At 38.5% G+C, this 25,539-nt stretch overlaps 1 protein-coding gene across 1 annotated transcript in view; it reads right to left on the reverse strand.

The window, feature by feature from the left end:
- LOC119646743 overlaps window positions 1–24,894 on the reverse strand; it is a 302,554-nt gene extending 277,660 nt beyond the window's left edge. Inside the window, exon 1 of the mRNA XM_038047322.1 lies at window positions 23,366–24,894. Within this exon, the coding sequence (XP_037903250.1) occupies window positions 23,366–23,411 (46 nt within the window). The 5' untranslated portion in view covers window positions 23,412–24,894. The remainder of the gene's footprint in view (window positions 1–23,365) is intronic.
- Window positions 24,895–25,539: the final 645 nt, after the last annotated feature.

Here is a 25,539-nt window from a genome sequence, read left to right on the forward strand (position 1 = left end):
TATAATAATATTTAGGTTTTTTATGTTTCTAAAATACTTCAAAAAAACCTTAAAAAGGCATAGGAGCATAGGAACTTATCGAGAATTAGTATAGTTTGGTAAAAAACCAGAAGATCTATCACTCAAAAAGCTTCTAACTTCTGAATGAAGAGTCGCTTCTGTCTATTTTTAAGATAGCTTGGAAATATTTTTCATTATTAATCGTTATTACAACAGTCCAATTAATGGACTAAATGCAACCCAGCCTAGTTGTTTAGCTTAAATGCTAGGACTGGTGTCCAATGGAAAATTGCGGTGTCATGATATGATACAAACAATGTACAAAACACATCTACGCAAGCTCATTATCCTCTGAAGAAAGCCCAGGACCACCCCTCCCGTTTCCTCTTCTTATCAATCAGCGCGCTTTTGCTGACTGCGCGTGCCAATTTCTCGAAAATGGCAGAGATGTTACATAGAAGAGCTCGTGAATGAGACTGCTATTGAAATCAAGAAGACAATCGACACACTATACGCTGTTATTTCATTTTAAAGGGGAAAAAGTATTGACAAATATCTGTTTTTTCATATTTTTGGCTTTCTGTTCAACAAAGTTTGAGCCTTTGCAGGAACTCAGGAAAATTTCATTCCCCGTGCCGGATGTTAAAATTCCATGGAACACGAAGGATGGAAGGCAAAAAGTTTCCGTCCATGCTCACCTAAACCTGATAGGCACGGAAAAATGCAGGCATAGACTGCACGATTGCGGCTACAACTCATTGAATATACGGTACAAATGGAAGATAATCAGCGATGCAAACTGTAAAAATACATACATACACTCTGACAAAAAAGTATTTTTCCAATCACTGCGGAATTAAAACGGGGCTGTTAATAATGCGAATGAGCGCGACCTGTAAATTAAATTATTTAAAGCAATTAGTTAAAGCAGTCTACACATCACCATTTTTACAATAAAGGAAGTGATTGAAGCTGATTTTGAATTCTGTTTGCGACCTTCAACTCGGGTACAGGATCTCCTTTATCTAGGTATTTGGACTACCACTCTCCTTTGTAGCGAAAATGTGCAGGAAGAGACGCACAATCAATAAACACACGCTACGGTGCGTACGACCTTGTAATGAACAAAGAATTGGAGGATGTTCGAAGGAACATCCGAGTTAGCTATTGTCTGTCATGAGAGCAAGGTTGTCAAGCGATCAAGTGCTGAATTTTTAGAGTTTAGGGCCACCGACTAATGGAAAGGTTAATGGATATTCGCAGGTAGTGAAATAAGAAAATTTTGAAAATTATGTTCGAATCCCCCTTAGTTGGCCTTCGATCAACTGAGCTGAAAGTTTTGTTTGATTCTTATGTAAGTATATTTCAGAGAATATTGCAGAACAGTACGTATCCCGCAATGTATATCTATATTTAGCATGTCAAACTACTCACTTTAATGTGATAGTGATGTTTAATATTTTAGGCTTGGCTACTGTAATTTTATTAGTACTAGTACGATTTAGATCAAAGTTGGGTATATCATGCTTCATTCTACATTTTATATTATTGCAATTTTTGTAACTATAGTTCTTGAGAATGGTCCCGTTAAAGAATTTTGACCCGCCGTATTCTCCACCTTTCCAACAAATGCCAAAACTAAGACTGACTTTGAAAAGTACTAATCCAGACCTTTCAGTTGATACCCAACATGACTATATTCGGTGAAAAAATATACACCCCCCTTCTGCATCTATGAGAACCTCCCTTAATCTCGAAGTAGAAAGATGTAACTTACTGCATGTGTGGCGCTGACATTTCCCATCTTCTTAGAAAATTTTGTGTCAATCGGTAGAGCTGTTTCTCAGAAAAGCGCGTGTTGCAGACAGACGGACCGACAAACAGACAGATAGACACTGAACCGAGGTTTTGTTTTACAAACAAAATCTTAAAAAGCAGACATCGTCGGCAAAGCTTTGTAGATGCACTCTATTCCACAAAGAAGTAAACAAAACTACGAAGTGAAAATGCAAAGCTGTTCTAGGCATTAACTAATTGAAAGGACTCAACTTTCCCTTAATTAAAAATTAGCGATCACCAAATGGAAGGCTTATGTCACTTAGATGATATCCGAGTATGGGAGGGGGGGGCAGTAAATTTAAATGTCATATTTTCTGATTTCAAAGTTATACAAGAATGTAGAGTGTGGTTACGAACATACTATGCAATGCTTCAAATTATCCTGTAAATATCTCGGCAAGGTTCGGGATGAAATATTGTCTTTGAACGAGGCTAATTTATTTTCAACCGAGAAAATAATAACAGAAAGGAAATTTTATTCTTCCACAAAGATAAAATATCAAAGGAATAATGATAATTAGAAAGTAATGGATTAACGCAAATTTCAAGAAGGATCTAATTTTTCGTGGACAGAGTATAAAGTTCCCCGGATTAAACAAAGGAAAATGTCTCCCTAGTAAGAATACACCAAATTGCTGCAGGCGCTAAAGGCTCCACTGGAATAAGAGTTCCGAAAGTTCATATGTACGGAGAATCCGAATAAAGATTATGTTCCAAAACCTTGGTATATATTTGTCGCGGGGATGAATTGATCCCTTCCGAAGAAGTCAACAAAAACAACCAGAGGCTATAAAAGTAGCAATGGTGATTCTTACAATGTCACCAACGTTAATCACGAATTGAATATGGATATTTACTTCTGATATTACACAGAATTCTATGAAAACAATGTCTAAGTGTCATGGCAACAATCTTTTGCGATTATAAATATCAGATTCCCATATTTGCAGTTTCGCAGGAGTGGTTGCTATTCTTCAGCAAAATATGTGAAATCATTACGAGGCAACATATAGTGAGATATTGCATTTCCTAATTTCTGTTTTTCGCAATTTCTCAGTTTTATTAAAATTGTCGGTTTTTAAAAAAAAAATGATTTAACTAATTTTGGAGTATCAATAGCATTTAACATCTTTTTCGGGGTTTGGATCCTTTTTGTTGGCGAAATTGGTTCGTACAGGCACATATAACATATTTTAATAATTTTGTTCCTTATGTATGTAGTAAGCAATGTCAGGCACGCAAAAATTTCTCATTTTCGGTTTTCACTTGTTTGATTAAACATAATACCGTAAGGTGCTCTCTTTTGCCCGGCATTTCAATTTGCACACCCTGTTGTTTGTGAAAATTTTAAAAATGTATTGTTTTTATCGAAAGTTATATTATACAAACATGATTTTGAGTGGAAAATCATAGAAAAGAATCAAAATGGGAGAAGAGTTCTACGGAGGAAGAAAGGCATAAGATATGGAACACATATACAACTGAAAAACGATATTACCAAAATTATTCGGTTCATAAAGTGTTGGAGCAAAAAAGTTGAAAACACGATTAAACACTATCAGGAAAATAAAAGTTTTGCCAATGCAAGACTTGTAGGACAAGCAAAACCATAGCTTGTTTGATTATTCGACAATCATTGTACGATCCTTTCGCTACTTCCACACAAATAAGCCAGAATGCAAGAATATTATGGTATAAATAAACAGCGACTTATCAAAAATAACCTCAGCGGATGTCAAAGTTTGAGAAAATCAAAAGTTACACATGATAACCGCAAAAAACGGCTAGTGTTCGTCAGAAGTTATATTGATTCTGTTGTCTCCTTTTGGGATTCCGTGATTTAGAGTGACGAATCCAAGTTCAACCTATGCGGGCCTGATGGCACAATTTATGTGCGTTGTCTTCCTAAAATTAGATTCTAGGAACACCAGGAAAATGGTGAAATCTGGTGGCGGAAGTCTAATGGTATGCGGTTGTTTCAGCATGGAGTCGGGCCTATTGTCTAAGCCAAGGTAAAACTTGACGGTATAGCCTACCTATTTGTTATCGAAGCACCTTCTACCATGCTTGGAAAATTTTCCGTTGTCATTTTTTGCAAAAATGGCAACGCGTCATGTTATAAATCGCGATTTGTACAGCAGTGGCCTGCACAAAGCCTGAATTTAAATCCAATTGAAAATTTATGGGCAAAAATTAAGCGGCGAGTTATGGCATTGAAACTAAGCGCTATGGAATAATTGTGGGCCTGATTCAAAAGTGGGAGCTATTAAGTAGGTATATAACTTACATTTTCATATATTTCCATAAATTTTTAAAGTTTATTAAATATTTTTCTTTTGTATGTATACCCCTGAATTAATGGTTTATCTTCAAAATCAAGTTTGAATATTTATAAATAAATTTGCACTTTCAATGAGACAATGCTTCAGTTAAATTTTCATACATACAAACTTCAGCAGCAAATTTGGGTTAAAGGCAAACAAAAATATTTATGACCCAAACAGGATTCGAACCCGAAGTGCATAGTTGAGAGCTCTCAAACACTTAAAATACCTAAAAATGTGGCCCCGTCGCGTTTTGGAAGTTGTAATCTATCAGTATTTCATTATGAGTACAAATTAATATTGCTCAACGGATAGCTGCGTGGGTAGAGCGCAAGGCTGTCGTAGGGAAGGTCGCGGTTCGAATCTCACTGGTGGCAGTGAAATTTGTATCGTGATTTGAGGTCGGATACCAGTCGACCTAGCTGTGAATGAGTGCCTGAGTCAAATCAGGGTAATAATCTCTGGCAAGCGCAATGCTGACCACATTGCCTCCTACAGTGTACTAAATCCTGAGCGCAATGCTGACCGCACTGCCTCCTACAGGGTACTATAATCCTGTAGTGTACCGTTACTGTCTTGAATGAAGTGCTTTAACACACTTCAAGACCCGGCTCCAGTATGGATTGTTGCGCCAATGAATTTTGTTTTGATAATTTTATAGATTCTATGATTTGATTTGATTGTATTGGATTTACTGGCGGTCTGCCTGCTTGTTCGCCCAACCGGCAGGTAATTTGTTCACCACACCAACACGCTTCATAATCATTTTGTGCCTTCTTTAAGGCGAACTTCGCGAATATGTGAAAGAGGTAGATAGGATATTTTTTCCTCAAATTAGGTCATCTGGAAAATCAAATGAAAGGTGTCGTTTGATACTTCTTAGAACCTTTGAAATTGATTGAAAAATGCACTAACAAGAAGTCAAAACGCCAGTTTTGAAGCTTTGACAGGTCTCATTAAACTACCAGACCAGGGAAATCAAGATTGTGCATCTATAAAAGATCTGAGCTTCGAAATATACGCGATACCAGTATCTGTACAAATTTAGTTATTAACAAGTCCCATATTTAAGAAATCAGTTGATAGTACTCCCTTAAGGGACAGCCCACTTTTAAAGTTCGCATGATAAATACTTTTTACAAAACCGAAGAAATATCAATTTCACTGCTTATTTATTCTGGTTTCAAATTGAGATTCTAATGATAAAACGCAACTAAAAAAACGAAACAAAGTCTGCACTCTTCCGGCTCTGCAGTGCTGCTCGTCGAAAAAGAAAATCTGTATCCCGTAAAATCGAGTCAAAATAGCCATTCGGAAACCAAAGCATATGAACATTTCTATTAGCTTTAAGTTAAAGTTACTGCATGAACCTACACTTAGACAAAAATTTGGGTTTTCCGGGGTTTGGTACACATCAAAATTTAGCAATTTTTTTTTATTGACAACTGCCCAAATGCTGAAAAATTCTTTAAGGCTAAAAGTTCATGCAATAGAAAAATGATGTATAACTATGCAGAAGAAATTTGATGTATATCGGGCGAGTAGTTATTCCAGATTGTTACGATGCGGGCCAGAAAATTGTGTTTCGAGAAAAACGCGTTTAAAGTTTGTAGTGCCCCAAAGGGGAAGATCGCGCTCGCTTCTATGCAGTATAAAATGAAATTTTTCCTCGCCGACAGCGAAATAGCGAAACCAGCATCGCTATTATAATGCGAAAGTTTCAGTGGGAAAGTCATCTAGAGCATATGGACGTCAAAACGATCCGCAAGCACCTATTGAAAAGCACGGCGGAGCAACCAAAACTACAAAAACTTATTCACTATTGCGATTAGACTCCCAAGATTGGTATATTTTTCTGTTTGCACAGCTTTTTTTTACCAAGTTGACCTGTTTTCCAAGTTCTCTTCCTAAAGCATGAACCCTAGCCCTTAGAGAATGTTCTCATTCCTCAGAACCATAAGCCTTCACCATATATTGTGTTATTTTTTCCTTACTCCAACTACAAGAGAGGGCAAATTTATTAGGAGTGGGCCTGGCACAATCATATTATTAACCAAAATTGTCAAACATTTCTAAAAAACCTAATATTTGTTATAACGGGACACACCATACTCACTATATTAAATATTTCTATTCAAGCTTCATTTTTTTTTCAAAAAATTCTATTGACTGCTTTTAGTGAAGTCCTTTTGTCTACACCATTCATGCAAAATTTCCTTAATTCCTCGAATGCAATTAACTTTCTGAGTTCATTAAATTTCAAACAACTTCATCCGATGAAAATCGAATCCATCTTAGTAAATTCTACGATTATGTTACAACAAAAATGTTATACTATTTAATGAATTTACAAGTCAAGGGAACGTATTCCTCAAGAACTCCGAAAAAGGCACACCCATAAGGGAGCCCTTTTGAAGTGTTATACCTAATTAGGCGGTTCAAAACATTTCGGTTCCTAGTTTATATTGCATTTGAACTATATATTTCTTGAAAATTTCATTTACACCGAATTATTTTTCTTTCCAATGATTTCAAAGATGGAGGTTAGGCAACATTTAGCATGGATGTAGCATTAGCGTTATGAAGCATTCAGTGGCAGTTATGGAGCATTTAACGCAGTTTTCCTTGCTTTCTTGAAAAGCAGATGTTTGTTCACATTTCAAGTAGATTATAGGTATGTATAGAATCTATAAGGAAGCAGACTTATGTGTGGCCTTTTGAAATTTAAATAATTTTCAAGGAGTATAATGCACAACGTTTCAAACTCCATTTTTCAAAATACGTATCAAAAAGATCGGTGAGCAAGATATACAAGCAACGGTTACACCAAATTATAATTAACTATCTAAAACAGTTGCACTTACAGACAGATGCTGTGACCATATCTCCCAATATTTCTGATTGTGAAAATTATAAAACTTCCTTAAAAGTATTTGGAAAAGTTTTGAAAGAGGATCCAGAAAAATAACCAACAACTCCCTGATTCGTACAGAATATACTACTTTACATTTGTTGACTGAATGTGGACTTGAATCGAACATTCGCAGTAACGTAATTACTGAATTTCCCCTATTATTGGGGAGCTGGATTTCCAAAGCAATCGAGCGAAATTCCCAGCAATTAGAAAAGGTTGATTACCAAGTGATTAGAAAACAATTAACATTACTTACTAGATAACAGTGTAAATATAGTGAAAAATTAATGTGGATCAATCATACAGATTCATAGATAGGTAGATAGATAGATGTTAAATATTGGTAAGTTACGTTGCGAAGATTGTTGTTCATATGGAAAGTAAGCACAGAACCCAAGGCGTTAATTCTGAACAAAGTGTGTTTTGATTTCAGAACTGCTGGCTTTATGTCTACATTGCACTCTATCCAAGTAGGACAAAAGCTTCCAAGTGTAAATCACTTATTTATGCATAAAGCCAATAGTACTTAAGCCCCTCAAAGAGGAGGCCAAGCAAATGCCTTACACCATGACCTTTCACGACGTTATTGTGAGAGCAAGCAGCAGTTCACCATGTATGTCAATTTATCGATCAATGACCGACCATCAAGGTTACATATTCAACGATTTAATACGACTAATTTTACTAAAAGAAGAGACTGTATAGCTGTTCTCGTTGATATTTGAATGATATCATCTTCCTTTTTTTTGACAGAAAGTCAAACATATTTTCAGAACTCCCTTCTGCCAATTGAGATATTGCTCTAGAGGCAATTTTATAGGTGAAAACATTGCAAATAAAGTTCCACTTTTGTTCTGTCGATATTAAAATGAGGAAAAAATAATTGCAAATACGACCGAACATAACTTCTCAAATATATGGACATATCTAAAGAACCGTTAAGTTGTAAGAAAAAGCGCAATTAGAATAAACAGAGCAAACCTGAATAGATATTCGATATTCGAACTGCTGCGAAAAATTATTCCTATTTATGTCGGATAACGAGACTAGAACATTTTCAGGTAAAAAACGGACCTCATAGCAAAAAACTTCGGAATTCATGGCAACAAAAGGCACTAAAATCAGTATAAGGTAATATGGGAAATATTACGCCCCCACAGAAGGAATCAGACCTGACTTCAATTAATAGTTCTATGCTTTGAGCAAGCATGTAGGAAAGAAAGGCTTAAAAAACCGAAACTAAAACAAAAAAAAACCGAAACTAAAACAAAAAAAAACCGAAGCTACCACCAGAAAAGATCAATAGCCAAAAACTCTAAAAACCATTCTAAGCCTGGTGAAAACCAGGAGCTTGAAGGGCAACATGTCGAATTACCTAACATACTTTGGAAATCTACTAGATGGATAGAAATCTTTACCAAACAGTGCCTCTAAGTTTCAAAATTATAGCCTCTGGGTGCAAAACCGCCGAGCAAACGGAGGTGAATGTAGATTATGAACAGTACAACGCAATTTCATAAAAGCCTTAGAAGAAATCCTATCTTATACAGAATTTAGTATTATGGCATCAGTTTGCCTTGATCAAATACACCATTTTCTCGGCCATGGGCATGTTCCGGGTGAAATCGAAACTATCCTCACTTCAGGTTTAATTATAGCGTATTATCCCATTACTATAATATCTTCGTCTTGATTACCGGGGGTGGCTTTTATTGCTCATGACCTTTCCCCCAGTGCAGAATCAACAGGGTGGATGCCGTTGAAATTAAATTTACTAAAATAGAGAACTTATTCGGAAGAGAATTGCTATAAACAGGCAATCGTTCTGATATGATAACGGGGTGAAAGCCTTGAACGGGCATATCAAGAAGGAATTATTGTCGAATGCCCAATTCGGATTTCGATTCGACAATCGAAGGTATCGTCTGACATTTGTGGCGGATTAACAATGGTGAGTGCGTAGGCGCTTGCTTTATAGACATGGAGAAGGCCTTTGATACCGTCTGATTTTCAGGCTCCTGAAGAATGAGTTTGCCAGCCACTTCGTAGCGACAATGTGTAATATGCTGTATTCCAAGTGCTTTGTCATTACGGACGGAAATCTCACTACTAGTAGAGAATTTCACGACAATATCTGAATGGACTACAGCAAGTTACAGGGACTGCACCTATACTGTTCGCAACATCTGCCCGCGAATTACTCAACTCGTTCGAGTTTAATAAATCTCCTAAAAGGTCGTTAGTTGCCTTTGCTGACGATCTACACGGCACACAAGAAAGTAACTGAGGTGCAAGTTGAACTTCAGAAGATGTTCAATGATATTAAGTTCTTCACGAACAGTTGGCGGATGAAAATCAATGCACAAAAGTGTGAAACGATTCTGTTTCGAAATTGCTTGGCGTACGCCAGTAGGAACTTGAAAAGGAATTGGAGAGATTTCCACATTGTCACGAACGAGGATAGTTCTGAGCGCATTCCTCATAAGAAGCGTGTTAGATACCTAGGTGTCTTGACGAGCGTGTCCAATTTAACGAACACGTTAAAGTCGCGTCAGAAAGCGCTCGCGAGGCATTCATGTCTCTTCGAAGATTCTTTTACGCTGCACATCTTTGCCGGAAGGTTAAGATTATTTGCTATCTTACTTTGGTTAGACCGGTGCTCACCTACGGGTGTCCTATCTGGTTTAATTTGAGTGCTAGCCAAATGGAGAAAATAAGGATCTCAGGCGATGACGGCTTTACGGTTTCTTACCAGGACAGAGGCAAATCGTCAGACGCTGCCTCACCTCCCACGGAGCAGCGTGACCGAAGCGGCTCGCAGATGGTAAGTCCTCTATATAATTCGCAGAACACTACACGCCTACGAATTATTTTGAGCGCAAATCCGCCTTACTGACCAGAGCTTGGCCAGAGCTGAAAATATTTTTTTTTGAGAGTGGTTGGGTCCTAAGTCCGCATCAACTTAATGTCGCACCGAACCAAATGGGGAGCAACTTACTCCCTCTTTTTTGGTCCACGGACCCCTCGTTTAGGGCTTAACACCCAAACTTTAAAAAATGTCTTGGGTTTCGCAGCCGTTCTATCCAAATGATGGGTATTTCGAGAAAACTCTCTCAGGCTTCATTCCTCCCGAAGCGTTCATGTATCTTGACAGGAATGGTCTTATTCTTGATTCTGCCGGTGGTCCGGTTATGTATCATATACATAGGCGGGTCACGGACAAAAGGATAGAATACCCCCCGAACTTGACTGTGGGGGTTCCGGGATTCGAGAGGAGATACTCTAGAGCGAGAGCAATTTATATTAAGCGAGATAAAACAGAGAAACTCTGGTACTGGTGCCTGTGGGATGCCGGTTAGCGGCGGCTGTACTCAGTTCTGCCATTTGTTTCTTGGTGGGATTATGTAAATAATATAAATGTTATACGGTGTTACTTTCACCTCCGGTCGTTATGAATTCTATATTTTATTATAATGTATTGTGTTCATTTCGTTCATCAAAAAAGAAAAAAAAGTGAAATATGAGAATATCTTTAAATACATATATCATTCATTTTATTAGCTTTAAGATAAATAGATTGTATATATTTTTGTACTAGCCTTAAGAATAAATGTAAATTTCAGAACTAGTTTTTTTAAGATATAAAGTACAGAATTAAGTTAGGGAATTTCTTTTAATTTTTTTGTTCATCAACAAGACAAAGCTAACTTTGTCCGGTTTTTTACCATTTCCCGATAACTTACATATTATTTTTCAATGTAATGTATTTTGTAATATTAACTATAGTTTGTTATTTATTAGTAAAAAGCTTTGAGTTTCCACAGTGGTCATAATGTTTATTCCATTTTTCCTTGTTAGATTATAAGATTTTTTCATTCATTTTTCTCGATCTATATTATTACTGTCCAACATTTGTTTTAAATAAAAATTATTTTGAAAATGAAATGATAACGGGAACACTTTGCTATGACTCTAGCAGTCCCGTCCCTGCAGTATTAAGCACAAGTTAACTATTTGCTATAGCGATTTATGGGAGTGTGTGATTTAGGCAAACTTTAAATGTCAAATGTTTTTTCTAATATATCCTAATTTGTAACTGAACAGGTTGCAAATGATCCAGCTGGTTTATAAAAACCTTAAAAATTTCTATCCGACAGTAGATTAAGTGAGGATCATCATCAGTCTAACCAGCTGTCAGCTGAGTAGTAAAGGGTGAAATCCACCAAGAACAACCACAAACGCAAGTGTCAGTTGGTAATGTGTTGGCTTCACTTTTTGGGGATGTGCACGATATTTTATTTATCGGTTACATTTGGAAAATAAGAACCATTAATCTCGGAGATTAGATGGCGTTAATGATGCGATTGAAAAAAGAAATAATGAAAAACAACACCAATTTTATGTACCCTGTTCACTCCCTTCTGGAGTAAACGGTTTTGCTCTTTTAATCTTTGGTCTTTTAGCAAGAGCGTCAAAATTGCTGGAATTACACTTTAATTGCTTCCCGATCAACCATATTCTCTAAATATGAGTACCAGCGGTTTTTATCTGAAGATATTTGGCTGCAATGAAGCATTGTTTTCCAAGATCAAGAATAATGATATTAAAATATTAAGTAAGTATTGGGATGAATATATCACCATTGAAGGAGACTATATGGATCAGTGTGGTCGAATTTTGTCAAAAATTTATTGTTTTATTAGGTATCCTAAGAACTTATTGAATGGCATATTACAAAATGGCAACATATAATATAATCGGCTCCCATCATTGCATGTTGCTTGAATTGCTTGTGAAGATTTTTCTGCTGACAACCTTAGGTTAGTCACTGTTAACCCATTCTAATCACTTTTCCATTCTCACTCAGTGTTTTTTTAAATTAGAGAAACAAAATTACAACAAACATTAATGGGTTGCCCTAACATCGCTCTTTCTTCGTAAAATGGCACATCAGCTTGTTAAAACACGGAAAAGGTCGGGTTCTTAATCCTTCGTTCTGAAAAATATTTTTAAACATTCTCCCATTTCTTCGAAATCCAAGGTCCCAAATATTAGACAACCCCACTACTATATTATGCTGTTCGCTCTTGCGTGATGGTGCAACAAAGCCTGCTCGTTTTCTACTAAATCTTAGAAGTTACAAAAAAACTCGTCGAAAACACCAGGATTGGCCAAATGATATTTGGCAAATCTCATGAGATCTTTGAAACAAATGAAGAGTTTTATGTATTTTTATAACAACAGGTTTTGCTTCATGTTATTCCGTTGTAGATTTGAAAGAATTTCTAAAATTCTCCCGATTTTTTAGCACTGACAGTCCTTAATAAAGACTACATGTATCTTTCCCCCAGGGAACACTATTTTTGGTCTACCCAATAATTTTGAGGACTGACAATGAAAAAATATGATTTGTCTGAACTTGTTTACTTAACTCCTTTTCACTACTTCATCTCAGACTTCGGAAGCCAGTAAGTGGCTATAAGCCTGAATTTCAGGTGGTACTTCTGATTTACTTTCATTTCCTCAAAACCGTGTAATAAATATCTAAATTTACCAACTGGATTTTCTAACTGAACAATTTTTTCAGTGTTTTCATAAGTGATCGTATTGACACTTTAATAGAACTTCAAACTTCGTATAATAGTTAGCTAGGACTATTTAAATCAAAGCCTAGTTCTAACACATAAATCGACTTATAGAGCATTATCCTAATCTAGATACGCACGACGATTAATTGGTACAACTGCAGTGTATTTAAAGATTTGAATATGAATGCAATAATTGCTGCAGAGCTATATATAACTTCTAGGTTTAGGTTGTAACTGCTGCTAACAAGAGAGGGTAGCGAATACTCTGGGCCGGATAAGTTAGATCGTTTCCCCTTATGTACCAATACATGAAATGTGCACAGAGAAATTAGTTAGGAGAAAGGGACAGAATTTACGGTACCGCCTCAAGGAACGAGAAACTTGCAGATGGGAATTGATGCTTTCCCATGGCGCAACCGATAACGGCGAGCCGACCCCGCTTTTGACCGGGACAAGGGCTCAAGCAAACGAGGAAGATTCGGAAATGTTCGATTTATTCACAAAACAAGAGGATGATGAAATTTTCGAAATTCTAAATCAAGGTATAATATCAACATATTGATGCTACACAAAAATAGAAAGGTTACAGAGTGAAATTAGTCGCATGCAAGTGTATACGTTCTTTACGCCATGAAAACTTGCGAAAAATCAGTGCTTGTTTTTGTTGTGACGAGGGAGACGTATTACATACGTACATCTTCCTCAGTTTGCCCCAAACGACGTGAAAATGGTTTAGCATGTGCGAAAATTGGACGTGAGATAAGATCATCTTCGCTTCACTGAAAATATAGTTTCAATTTTAGCATGCCTCCTGCGTCTGCACATACAAAAGAAAACATGAGCATTGGCGGTGGCCACACATTTTATCAAAGGTCATGTTGTCACCGAGAAAAGGAGCTGCAAAGCAACGTGGAGGAAACTATGATTTCGGCCATTCCTTAATCAGAATTCATTACAGTAAAACGGTCGTCGTATAGTCAAAACAGAAAAACACAAAGAGCTGAAATACTAAATTTAGACATTGAAAAACAAAAGGATAGCTCAATCGTGGCTACATATAAATTTACTTGAAAAACGCCATCGAAAATATCTCCAAACGGAAGGAAATAACGTCCAAGAAATGTCGGCAAAGGTAAAGGAGCAAATCAAATCTTCAGCTCAAAATGTCTATTACATTTCATCAATAACAAATATCTTGAAATGGATGGCTTGATGACGAGTGTTGAGAGCTCCTTAACAAAAAGAGGGAGGTTTACAGGAAGCACATCAAACGAGCCATCCGAACCAAACACAAAATGATGACCGCCGAAGGTAAGCCGAGAAAATATGCTGTCAGAAACAGGGCAAATGAAATAATGACGAACTTATGGGCCTGAATGAAAATATGGCGTAGAACGTATGAAGAGCTGCATACTTTACAATGAAATTATTGCGAAGGCGACATAAATCCAACGTAAGCGTCCACAGAAAGGAAGAAGGAAGCGTCATCAGACACCCCACCAAAATTAGTAAAAGGTGAGGGTGATATTTCCATCAAATATTAACCTTCACATACAATGCGTCAAAAGCAATTATTCTCAGGCCAATGACCGACGCGGAAGTTACATAAGTTAAAAAGGCCGAGCCAGCTTTATGTAAACTTCTATCAAACTGATTGAATGGCATAAAAACCTATTAAAATATGTCGGAAAACCGGAAGCTCGGCGCTTTCATCATATAAAGATTTTGTGTTCATATTATGTGAGCAACTCTCTGTACACGGTTTTCCATTGGTATTATACATAGCTAGGAATGCAAAATATTCCGTCATATATTGCCAAACAAAACATACAAATTAAAGACATAAATATTGTACGCAAAATTGATCCTCTCGCATTTCCAGTTTACTCTGTGCACGAAAGCATATATACGTACACGTCCATCTTATTAAACACTACCCACAAATTTCAGTAGCATATACGTATACACACACATGTCTGCCTCCAGTAATTGATATTGATGTTCAAATAAGCTAAAAAGAAAAACGAAAGAGTTCTAGGGCCACCCTCCGTTTATATAAGTTCACTTTATGCGTATGATGATGACATCATACACTTCTTAGGGTGCAATAAATTTACATGAAATGCAATACTTTGACTTTCAATAACTTTGTTAATAATTGGATTGTGTTCAAACGGGTTATGTTCTATATTATCGCCTAAACTAAAGCCACTGTACTTCTAAGATAAACTTAAGGGGGGTTTCGGATAAATTTCCAAAATATTGATATTATTTTTATTTGTGGAGATATTCGAACGGGATGTATTTTGAGGCCTAGATTTTGTAGGGGTGCACCACTGCGATTTTTTTTCAGATTTTTCGGTTGGGTAGTCTCTGAGAACGAGACCTGTTCCATTTTTTGGGCACACATTTTGAGATTTTGACCTCGCCTCATAGCTGTCACTGACGTGACATGATATAACTTTTAATCTTACAATTACACTTTTACTACTTAACAAATCCGGAAACGGGAAGCTGGACGCTTCAGGTATGAAAGGTTTTGTGTATTTCTTATATAAAAATATTTTCGTCAACATTTGTTCCATTTGCAGCTAGCATCATTACGATATCATTATGTCGGAATATTCACTTTCACGTGATACTGACATTCAGAGTCTTAGAATTTGCACCATTTTGACCTACTATAACTTTATAGTGCGATTTTCATCAAACTTGGTAGGAATATGCTTAGAGCTTATATTTCTGCAACATTTCATGATTCTAGCATGAACTTAAGGGGCTCTACAGTAAATTACTAAAAAAGATAGTAATATTAAATTTATTTAAACAGATATCGGTATGGGGAGTATTTCGGAGTCTGGGCACTGTAGAGTAGCAGCTAGTAGGTATTAAGAAGAGGTCCGTGAAAGAAAGGACCACTTTCCAGCGTTCGCCCTCCTCCCTTTTGCATTAAATGAGCTGAGGCCGGCATTGAAAAGTACTAATCGAGACCCCACATGATTATACTTGGTGATAAAAAAAATTACAAACCCCTTTCCATGTATGGAGACCTCCCACAGTTTCCATATAGACCGAGGTAACGCTCTATATGCATAAGCGTTCACAGTTTCCACCCTCCTACCAAAATTTATTCCAATCGGTATAACGGTTTCTAAGAAAAGTGCGCGTGGCAGACAAACCGATAGGCAGACAGACAGTAAACCGATTTTAATATAAATTTGTTTTACATATAGAATGGGCACTAGCACGGAATAGTTTCAACATGATCTTCGTTATGACATAACTGCATTTGCAGACTTTAGACAAAGCAGCGTTTTTAATGGAGCGGTACAAAAATTCAAAAAAAAAAAAAAACATTACTGTTAAGTGGCTCGTAATATTATTTTTTTCAATTAATAAATATCTAGAAATTGTCACACCTGAAATTGAAGTATATTTATAAGCTATATATGACAGACCAAAAATTGATTGAAAAAGATCAATAACAATAATGAAACAGGAGCAGTCTCATTGAAAAATAAAATGTCAAAAAAAGGCAATAGGAAATCCACATCTAGGATAAGCTACGTCATAACAAATTTGAAACGAAACCCGTAAAGTCTCCACATTCATTTCACTTCCTTTAAAAATGGAAGACGTCTAAATGACTGAATTGGTTGGAAAAAGAAAGTAGCGGGTCCGGTCCGTCACCAAGTGGGTGCGAGCTCAGGACTCCCAGCATCCTGAACAAAAATTTACTTCGGCCTGGCTTAGGTCTGGACTGACGGATTTCACTTGAATATAATTCGTACCCATTATGTGTTTGCGATTATATTTAGGTGAAGCGATTTCCATCTATCGTTACTTTCGGTCACGCTGCTCCCTGGGCAGAGGTGAGGCAGCGTTTGATGAGTTGTCTCTACCCTGGACGAAACTGTCAATCAGCTTTTTCGTTCTTTTTTGAAATTTAGAGACTTTGTCTGTTTCGGTGTGAGAGAGGTAAAGCCTTACGCTCTTCTTCATAACGCATTTTAAAAGAAAAGCCAGAAATGAAATTATTTATATCACGGCAATTTCGAAAAGCCCTCGATTGCGAAATCAATCTAATTTTCTTCAAGTTCTGTTCCGGCTTCCTGAAAAAACTTCCACCCGAATAGAAATTCGCTCCTCCTTTCGGTGGGCCTGAGAAGATGGAACTAGAAACAAATTGAAGTTTATTTATATGAGAAGATCATTACCATGATGACCTATCGACTAAATCACCAAACGTCACCAAGAGGAAGTTTAAAAACTGCTCATATTCTTACCTTGGTTACAATAGCCTTCCATGCCGGGGAAAATGATGATTATTTCCAAAATGTTTGCAAATTAACTTGTGCTCAATTAGATGTTGTTGGTGTGACTAAAGTAAAATGTCGCGAGATAAAAAACTTACCGAAAAATAATGTGTTTGAAAGAAAATGGAGAAAATATTTTCACGGGCTGTATCTACATTGTTAAAATTTTTTTTAAAAATCTGAGTGAATATGCGTTCTGGACGGAAAAATTGTAAGAGGTGAATTAAAGAGCAAATTGTGCACAATGGTAACAATACGTCAAACTTCTTAGCACACCGTTGCTTAGCAAGTGAAAAGCTTCCACGATCCACAATTTGGAGGGCCATAAAAAAAAATGAAGAAATAATCAACTTCCAATCCAATGTCAAAAGGATGCCATATTGGCATTTGCATTATATTATGCAGTTCAAATTAAAAATTTCTGAAGCTTTTCAAGCCATATTTTCTGATAAAAAAAATGGAATCTAAATGGGCCCGATGACGCGGTAATGATGATGGTAATGATTAATGAAAATTTGATCAATAAACCTACTCACAAATATTAAGAGCCAGATCGAAAAGTCTGTAGCGACCGAGACGATACAATTCTATAATTATTTTTATTGTTTTCCCAATAGCAATTTAAGCAAAACTGCCTTCAAAAAGTGTCGCTGATTTCCAAAATTAAAATATGATCTTGATATTTCCTTCCCTGACCATTTTTCTTGAACATTATTGTATCCTATAGTCCGCAATTTTAGAAATAATGCGATTTCAAAGTCACTATTTATCAAAACATACCTAAAGCCAATTCTTTCAATTCCGCTCGAGCAATAATTTGCAGTCTTTATTTGATGATATAAGACATGTCGTATATTATTCAATGATTAACTGAAGAACTCTGAATGAACGTACAGTGAAATTTTCATCGTTACATCGTTCTCAAAATAAAGCAAATGCGACTTGAGGTTGTGAAGACGCCAACGATATGCCAATGCCCCAAACAAACAAAGGGTCTCATAGTAGATTTACTATGAGAGATCTTGACAGACGTCAATATACCCACGTTACGTTGACTCTATTGTCTGAACAGTCATTTAATAAACCCTTTTGGAATGGCTCGATATTACGGAAATTTTTTTTAGAAAATTCGAAACTAGCAAAAGAAGGAGCAGTCTGCAGTGTTGATCAACATTTGACTGATATATGACGCTTGAGAGAGACTCCTGGACAGGACTTTTGATAGCACTTAAATTTAGAAATAACAACTGAGCTTGAAGAAAACCGAATATGTTTCCGCAAAAGAAGAGCAAATATTTGATAGCCTGGAAGGGAATTTCAAGTTTCAAATCTCCATCGAAAAAATAAATTTTCGCAATCTGTACTCTGAGATATCGGAACTGTCGAAACTGTTCACACCAATCCTTTGGCACAGTGTGTTAGGTATTTTCAGATGAAATGCCTCATTTCATATGTCACAATGAAGTGAAATTAATTGCGATTTTGATATCTAAAGCTCAGCCACTTGGCAATGGTGGTATGAGATATTGCAGTATCAACAGTCACATTTATAAAGCATTTAGAGAAGACACGGTGAATGACACATGTGGATCTGTAAGAGACATTGCAGACAAATTGGGCATGAACTATTCCATAGCTTCTCGGCCCTTGTAACAGCTTGAAAAGGTGCAACATTTGTAAAGTCATCCAGCATAATTTTTGCCAACGTGATGAAACCATTAAGGGGCGGGGGGAGGGGTTGGTTTGTGTTCAGTGTGGATAACGCTTTTAAAGTTTTTGCATTTTTTGCAGTGTGAGAAAATTTGAGATGGATTGGAGCAAAAGTAAGGAAGATACAGCCGTTTAAGCAATCACGCCTCATATATGACTCAGCGCGGGCTCGTGGCTTGAATGGTTAAAAGCTGCAGCTGCTAATGCATTGGATTCATTCAAACACACGTATAGTGCTCTTCCCAAGGATGCTTTGGATGCTATCAAGCTTCTCTATGAAGATTTGAGCAAAGATGCCCTCCTGGAGTGACGTATCAGAGATCGCAGAACAACAATGTTCAAACCAACTTATTTGGAAAATCTCACCAAAGCACTTGAGTGGAACCTCGTCGTTGGAATTGCAGGTTATGTGGCAACCTGTGTCTTCAATGAAGGTTCTTTGCTTTAATAACCTGTATGAAAGGCATGGAAATCAGTAGTGGACCAAGCGTCCGTGAATGGGCGCGAGAAGCCGGGCGGAGCCGGGAGTTGAAAAATAGAGTGAAGAAACTAGGATTGGTCATAGACAGGAACAGAAAGGTGCTACGGGAATCATGAATGATAGTAACATCATTTATGGACCATATCGAACATTCATTGTAAGCTGCGCCGATAAAACTGGCTTATGAAAGTTTTATTCCAAATTTGTTGTATTCAAAACTTCAAAGCGTGTTTCCCAGAAATAACGTTTACAAAGTCGGTACCCCTTTTAACTGCAAAATTACTGCACCGTTCCTTTTGAAATTTTGAACACTATTTCTGTACATAATTTAAGAGGATAACGCTGGAGAGTTTTTTTCCAAATTTGTTAATATTTTTTTATTTTGCAATAATAAATTAGCCGGGTTTTTCCACAAAAGTCGCGATTCTCACTTCAAAGTGAAAAATTAAAATTTCGAAAACCCTCTCAGCGTTACCTGGGGAAAACGATCATCTAATGAAAGATCTTTCACTTTTTTACTTTAGATGGTCCAGCATCGGGTTATGAGAGGCACCACAAATCTACTTTTTCCGAGACTCTTTCGAATAATTGTTGGCATTGATTTTAACTCTGTCGTGAAGAATTCACAAAATTTACCCTTTTTTGCACGAATTCACGCTCACCTCCCTCTAGATGCCATTAATTTTTCAACAAAGCTGGAGTGATTTTGCTTAATGACAACGACCGAAATCATACATACCCAATAAAGGCCCCACCCTGAATATCAACCAGACTTCTCGCCAGCGAACTACCATATTTGGATCACGTTTTGTTGAAAAAAACAATTTAGCACCAAAGCGGCCATCAAAATTGCGTTTGGGGAATTTCTCCCCACTTCAACAAAGTTCATATGTTCAAAATGAATTATAAGTATAATTGTAAGTTCCAAGAAGGGTCTCCATTCTGTTGATATTGCTTTTAACTAATAAAATCAATTTTCATAAGAATCACAGCTGTTTAAAATTTTGCTTTTCGAAAAATTGGTGTTTTTGCTATTTACAACATCAAAAATGTTTTAACGCCATTTTAGAGAAAGACGGTTGTTGTTTAATTAGAAAATTTTCACTTTTCAAAACGGAACTATTGAGAGCTAAAAAACGTGAAAACCAAAACAGGTACAATATTTTAGGTCACAGCTTATTTCATACAGTTCAAATTATTGTTAAATAAAACATGTGTACTAATAATTATTATTTAGTTTGATATCCTGGTATTGGCAACTAGCTCTTGTGTAAAATAAGAAGTATTTTTTGCCAGCAAGGCTTTCTTAAGGTCTTCTCTATTCGAAATCTTATACTTCCTTACGTTGTTATCCTAAATTGCCCGTAAATTCTCGATGACCTTTATATTAGGCGGCTGTGCCGGTTTTGACATGACATGGGACCAGTTCCAAATCAACCAAATTTGCACATTTCCGGATCTGTGCTGCGGATCATTATCCTAGTAGAAGCGGAAATCTTCCTGTACGCCCAGTTTTTCGGCACTTTGCAGTAAATCCGACTCCATACAAACCGAAAATGTTAAACTTTTACTCGTTTGCAAAAATTACGGTATTTTAAGACGTAGAGTCATTATTTATGTGCTCTCTGGCAAAGGCGAATCGGATTTCCGTGTTTGTTATTGAAATACAAGAGTCTTTCCAGCTACCCGGTCGTTTCAGTCATAGTTAGTCGTGCAGCACAAGTGGGGCTGCTTCAGAACTGCACGATTTTCCTTGTTCACTACGAACCTTACTAGCCAACTTGAGAGCACATAACTTTTGGTTTACTTTAATTTTTCAGATAATTCAACGCTCGCCTGGCCGCTAAAAATCTTATTTGGTGATTTTCTGTCCTTATTTTCCAATAAATTTTTATGAGAAAATACTCTTAAATTGACAATTTCAGCAATTGTGCGAACACTGTCCTTCTTTAAAGCGGTAGATTGCCACTTTACGCCGCTCCATTGTTGTATGACGAGAACACTTAACAATAGTTGTACTCAACCAAACACGGCAAAAAAACTCGTAAAAAAAAGTCTCTGAGCTCGACAAACGAAAGCTTTTTGACATTGATGAAGACTACATCGAATAAGCTTTGAGCTGAAATTCGGTAATCTACCTAAAACATTAGTCCTGAATGCCATAAACAACAATTTTTGCGATTCCCCTTATTCGAAACTCGTGTATTGAATACAGATGCATTCAAAATTTATCCATAAATCTCGTAGTTTTGATATTCCAGTGATGGAAAATAAAAGCTGTGACTGTATCAAATAAGCTGGGAGCCACTGTAGGTATCTATCATAGTATCTTGGTGCGGCTATGAAAATATATTACTTCGAAAATGTATTTCATTGGCTTTTGCTGATTTTGAAAATTTATTATTTATAATAGTTGAAGATAATAAATAGATTTTAAAAAAGGATCACTTATTATTCTGCCACAGTCACCATAAAAGATAGCAAAGTAACCAGACCTACAGAAATTATCAGATTTTTCACAAAGTTGATATTGGATCTTTGTGAATATTACTTTTCGAATAAATATTTACATATATGACGCCTTAAATCCAATTCGTCCAAAAAAAACTTTGTTATCATCATCATCAACGGCGCAACAACCGGTATCCGGTCTAGGCCTGCCTTAATAAGGAACTCCACACATCCCGGTTTTGGACCGAGGTCCACCAATTCAATATCCCTAAAAACTGTCTGGCGTCCTGACCTACGCCATCGCTCCATCTTAGGCAGGGTCTGCCTCGTCTTCTTTTTCTAGCATAGATATTGGCCTTATAGACTTTCCGGGTGGGATCATCCTCATCCATACGGATTAAGTGACCCGCCCACCGTAACCTATTGAGCCGGATTTTATCCACAACTGGACGGTCATGATATCGCTCATAGATTTCGTCATTGTGTAGGATACGGAATCGTCCATCCTCATGTAGGGGGCCAAAAAAAACTTTGTACTCCTTTGGATTAAAGCTGTAGATGACTCAACACAGAAGAACCATGAGGCAAAGCCACAATAAGGGAATCAAGGAGAGAACAGTATGATCGTCGAGTTGATTAAGCGTCAACCTCTTGATCTTCTCCCTGGGTTCGAATATCGGTGCGTCATGGACGCTTATCGTTGTACTTATCTCACTGTTGAATGCCTATAACTTTCATAGTATTAAGAGTGATAGAAATAAAATATTTAACACAAAGTAATATTACAAAGGAAAGTTTTGTGGATGTCTTATGCTTCATAAAACATGTTGGCTGAAACAATTTCCAAAAAAATCAGATAACTCAGCAGGAGATCCAGCAAATTATTACTAGATCTGTATGAAAATACAAAGAGATTAACTAACTCCATTAAATAAGAAACAGAGTGGTATCTTTGCTTGAAGAATTTGAACCCAATTTCTGTAAAAACTTGCTGGATCCTCCCTCGAAAAAGTTATTAAAAGGTAGCATTTTGAACCCAGTTAATCGATTGCTAAACATCTGATGATCATAAAAAAATGGAAATACGCACTTTCTACCCCGTTTAAGACGAACTCGCAGTTTTACACGAATGGGGAACAGTATCGATAACCGTAGATAGGCAAGTGTAAGGAAGAGAAACACCATCATTGGAGAAACCACAACCATCATCAAACCCGCAGACCTATGTTTCTGAAAGAATTCGCGGTAGATAATAGTAAAGAAAATATGCAGCAAAAGGCGATCTCCATTCAGATCACCAGATCCCCTTTCCACGTCCTCCCCCCAGTTCATTTAGCAGGAACATACAGATAATTAGTACTGATTTAGATAGACCAATACAGGATGAAACCACCACGAACGATCAGGACCTCCAGCCTTACGTCCCACCATAAACAAATTCTTTTGGGCGCTCAACCCGAAGAATATCAGCAATACCGATTTTGCCGGGTTTCGCCCAACTGAATAATTTCTAACTTTGCATCCACGACAGCTTCATTCACAATAACAGCCAGTAGTCTAGGGAACAGACACGTAGCTGAAGCCATATGCCTGCAATTCAAATTATTCCCATAATGAAAGGATTCCAGGAAATATTTGCTATTTTCGGCGACTGTTTGATGCCGCCCAAGGTTTCTTGGCGATGAATACCAGGGCGCGAGTCGCCGGGTGAATCTAGATTAAGGCTCGAATACTGGACTTACCTTTCAAGAACACGAGCATCAACAATGCCCTTATCCACAGTTCCATCTTGGCGCTGATTCTTGGACTCTGCTCGCGAACACACAAACTTTTAATTAACTTTGTATAAAGCACATTCACAAGCACTCTGGCCTCAACCGTAATTTTTCACCTTTGTGGGTTAATTTATTCTGCAAGGAGCGCTCAAGGAGCGAAACCACTTCCTACACCAGCCACCGGCCAGGTAACCTCTTTCGTCGCTATAACAATAAAAATACAATAAAATCGGGAAATCTTTCACTTTCCAAATTGCATCGTCATCCAAGGGTGCCCCGGCTGGGAAACTTGCGTCTTTCCGATTTTACTTTTGTTATTATATTTCTTTTGTCAGCGCTACTGTGGCCACTTTGCATACAATTCTTTTCTTGGGGCACGGAAAGTTCCACTAAGCAAACAGAGAACTGAACGACCGCCGACGCGGTGGGTGGGGTGGTGGGCGAGCGAACAAAGGAAGGTCGAGAGGCGGAAGCGGGGGCCCGGAGCTCGGGACGGGGGCGGCCGCTTACCAGGGAATTAAGGAATAATACTTAGTCCCTACTTGCAGTAACGGTTCAGGAAACGGCACTCGCCAGCGGTGGGCCCGTTGAAAAATTACGCAGCATTTTCAGAGGGTTCGGTCTAGAGTCCCAGCGAAGATGATAAATATTTAATTTTCCACTCGATCGCCTTTAGCCTAGCACAAGGACCCTCGTTTAGCAGTCGGCTCGCCGGAGCGCGGTAGGCTTGCGGCCCATATGTTGCCGAGCAGCTCCTCTCCGCTGCCACTTGACATACCTGAAGGATGCGTAATTAATTCTCGTCGAGCTGGCCTCTTGCCCGAGTCCTTGTTTCGCTAATTACTAAATGAAAGTGTTTTCCATATAATGAGCATGTTAGCCGCGGGCAGGGGTTGGCGGAGGGCAGTTGGCGGCAGGAAATCCGAAATGTTCGTGTGCTTGTTATGTAAAGACGAAACGAGGCAAGGACGCTCGGCGGCCGCAATCAACACGGACCGGCCAGGCTGGTCCTACAATGCGAACTGCCCGCCAGGTCACGCGACAGTCCAAATCGCCGCTTTCCACGAACCGCGAATTAATATTCGAGCATGCAATCGTGTCACCGGATAAACGTTAATCGGGAGAACAACAATCGGAAATATACGCCTTGTCCGCCGAAATCCGCGGCGGTACTCGAGCTAACATGCAACTGATTAATGACCGACGCACTCGTGAGTCCGAGCGTGCAGGATCGCCGTTGCGACAGGAGGAAGGTCGTCTACATCCAAGTGGACGCAGTGGCGCCCGCGACACTACTGAGCGCAAGCACTGGCCGCCACACACGGCCTCACTAGTCACTGCACAGCAGACACGCCAGCGGCTCGCCCGCGGGTGAATTCTTGTGGTCGCTGGGAATCAGGTCGGCACGGGATCGCACCGCACTCAAAACACGTCGTCGCACAGTTCGCCCTCGGAACAGACTGACTGGCCGAGGCGCACGTTGCCGCTGCGGCCCTTCATGAGGCTCCGCGGCAACCCGAAGCAACTGCTCGCGATGGGCACACGCACGACCCCTGCGGGCGCGCGGGCGGGCGCCACCCCCGCTCGACGGCATTCGCCAGTCACACGCGGCGACGGCACGGGTCGGCGCTTCCGCATTTGCTGCTCCTGCGCGCCGCTGCCGAGCTCGTCGCAGGCACTGCGTTCGTGGAGACTTTCTCCGCGAGCGGAGAACGATGGCGCCAGGAGAAATTTCCGAGGCGAATTCCGCACGGCGGAGAAAGTTTCCACAGAGTCCGTTGCCCGACCCATTTTCCTACCGCCGGTGGGGTTTCGTAGTGAATTGCGGGTGAAAGTTCGGCTCGTCGGCGGCTGACGCTGCGACGGCAGTCGCAGGATCCGTTCCGAAGGACCAGAACGAAAGGACGGAGACCCACACGCCAAGACGAAATCAAAGATTTCTGCGCCCGGAAATTGGTGAGTAAATCACACACTTTCCCTCCGCGTAAACTAATTAAATTCAAGATTTGATGCTAAGCACGGGCCTCCCCGGCAATAGGAAATTGCAGCGCACATTGCGCTTTGTTTGCGCCAAAAGGACGAAGTGCAATTGCAGTTTCCTTTGTTCCGATTGTCGCGCACGTTACAGGTTCGATTGCTTC

Source organism: Hermetia illucens, chromosome 1 (assembly GCF_905115235.1).
Source record: "Hermetia illucens chromosome 1, iHerIll2.2.curated.20191125, whole genome shotgun sequence".
NCBI lineage: Eukaryota > Metazoa > Arthropoda > Insecta > Diptera > Stratiomyidae > Hermetia > Hermetia illucens.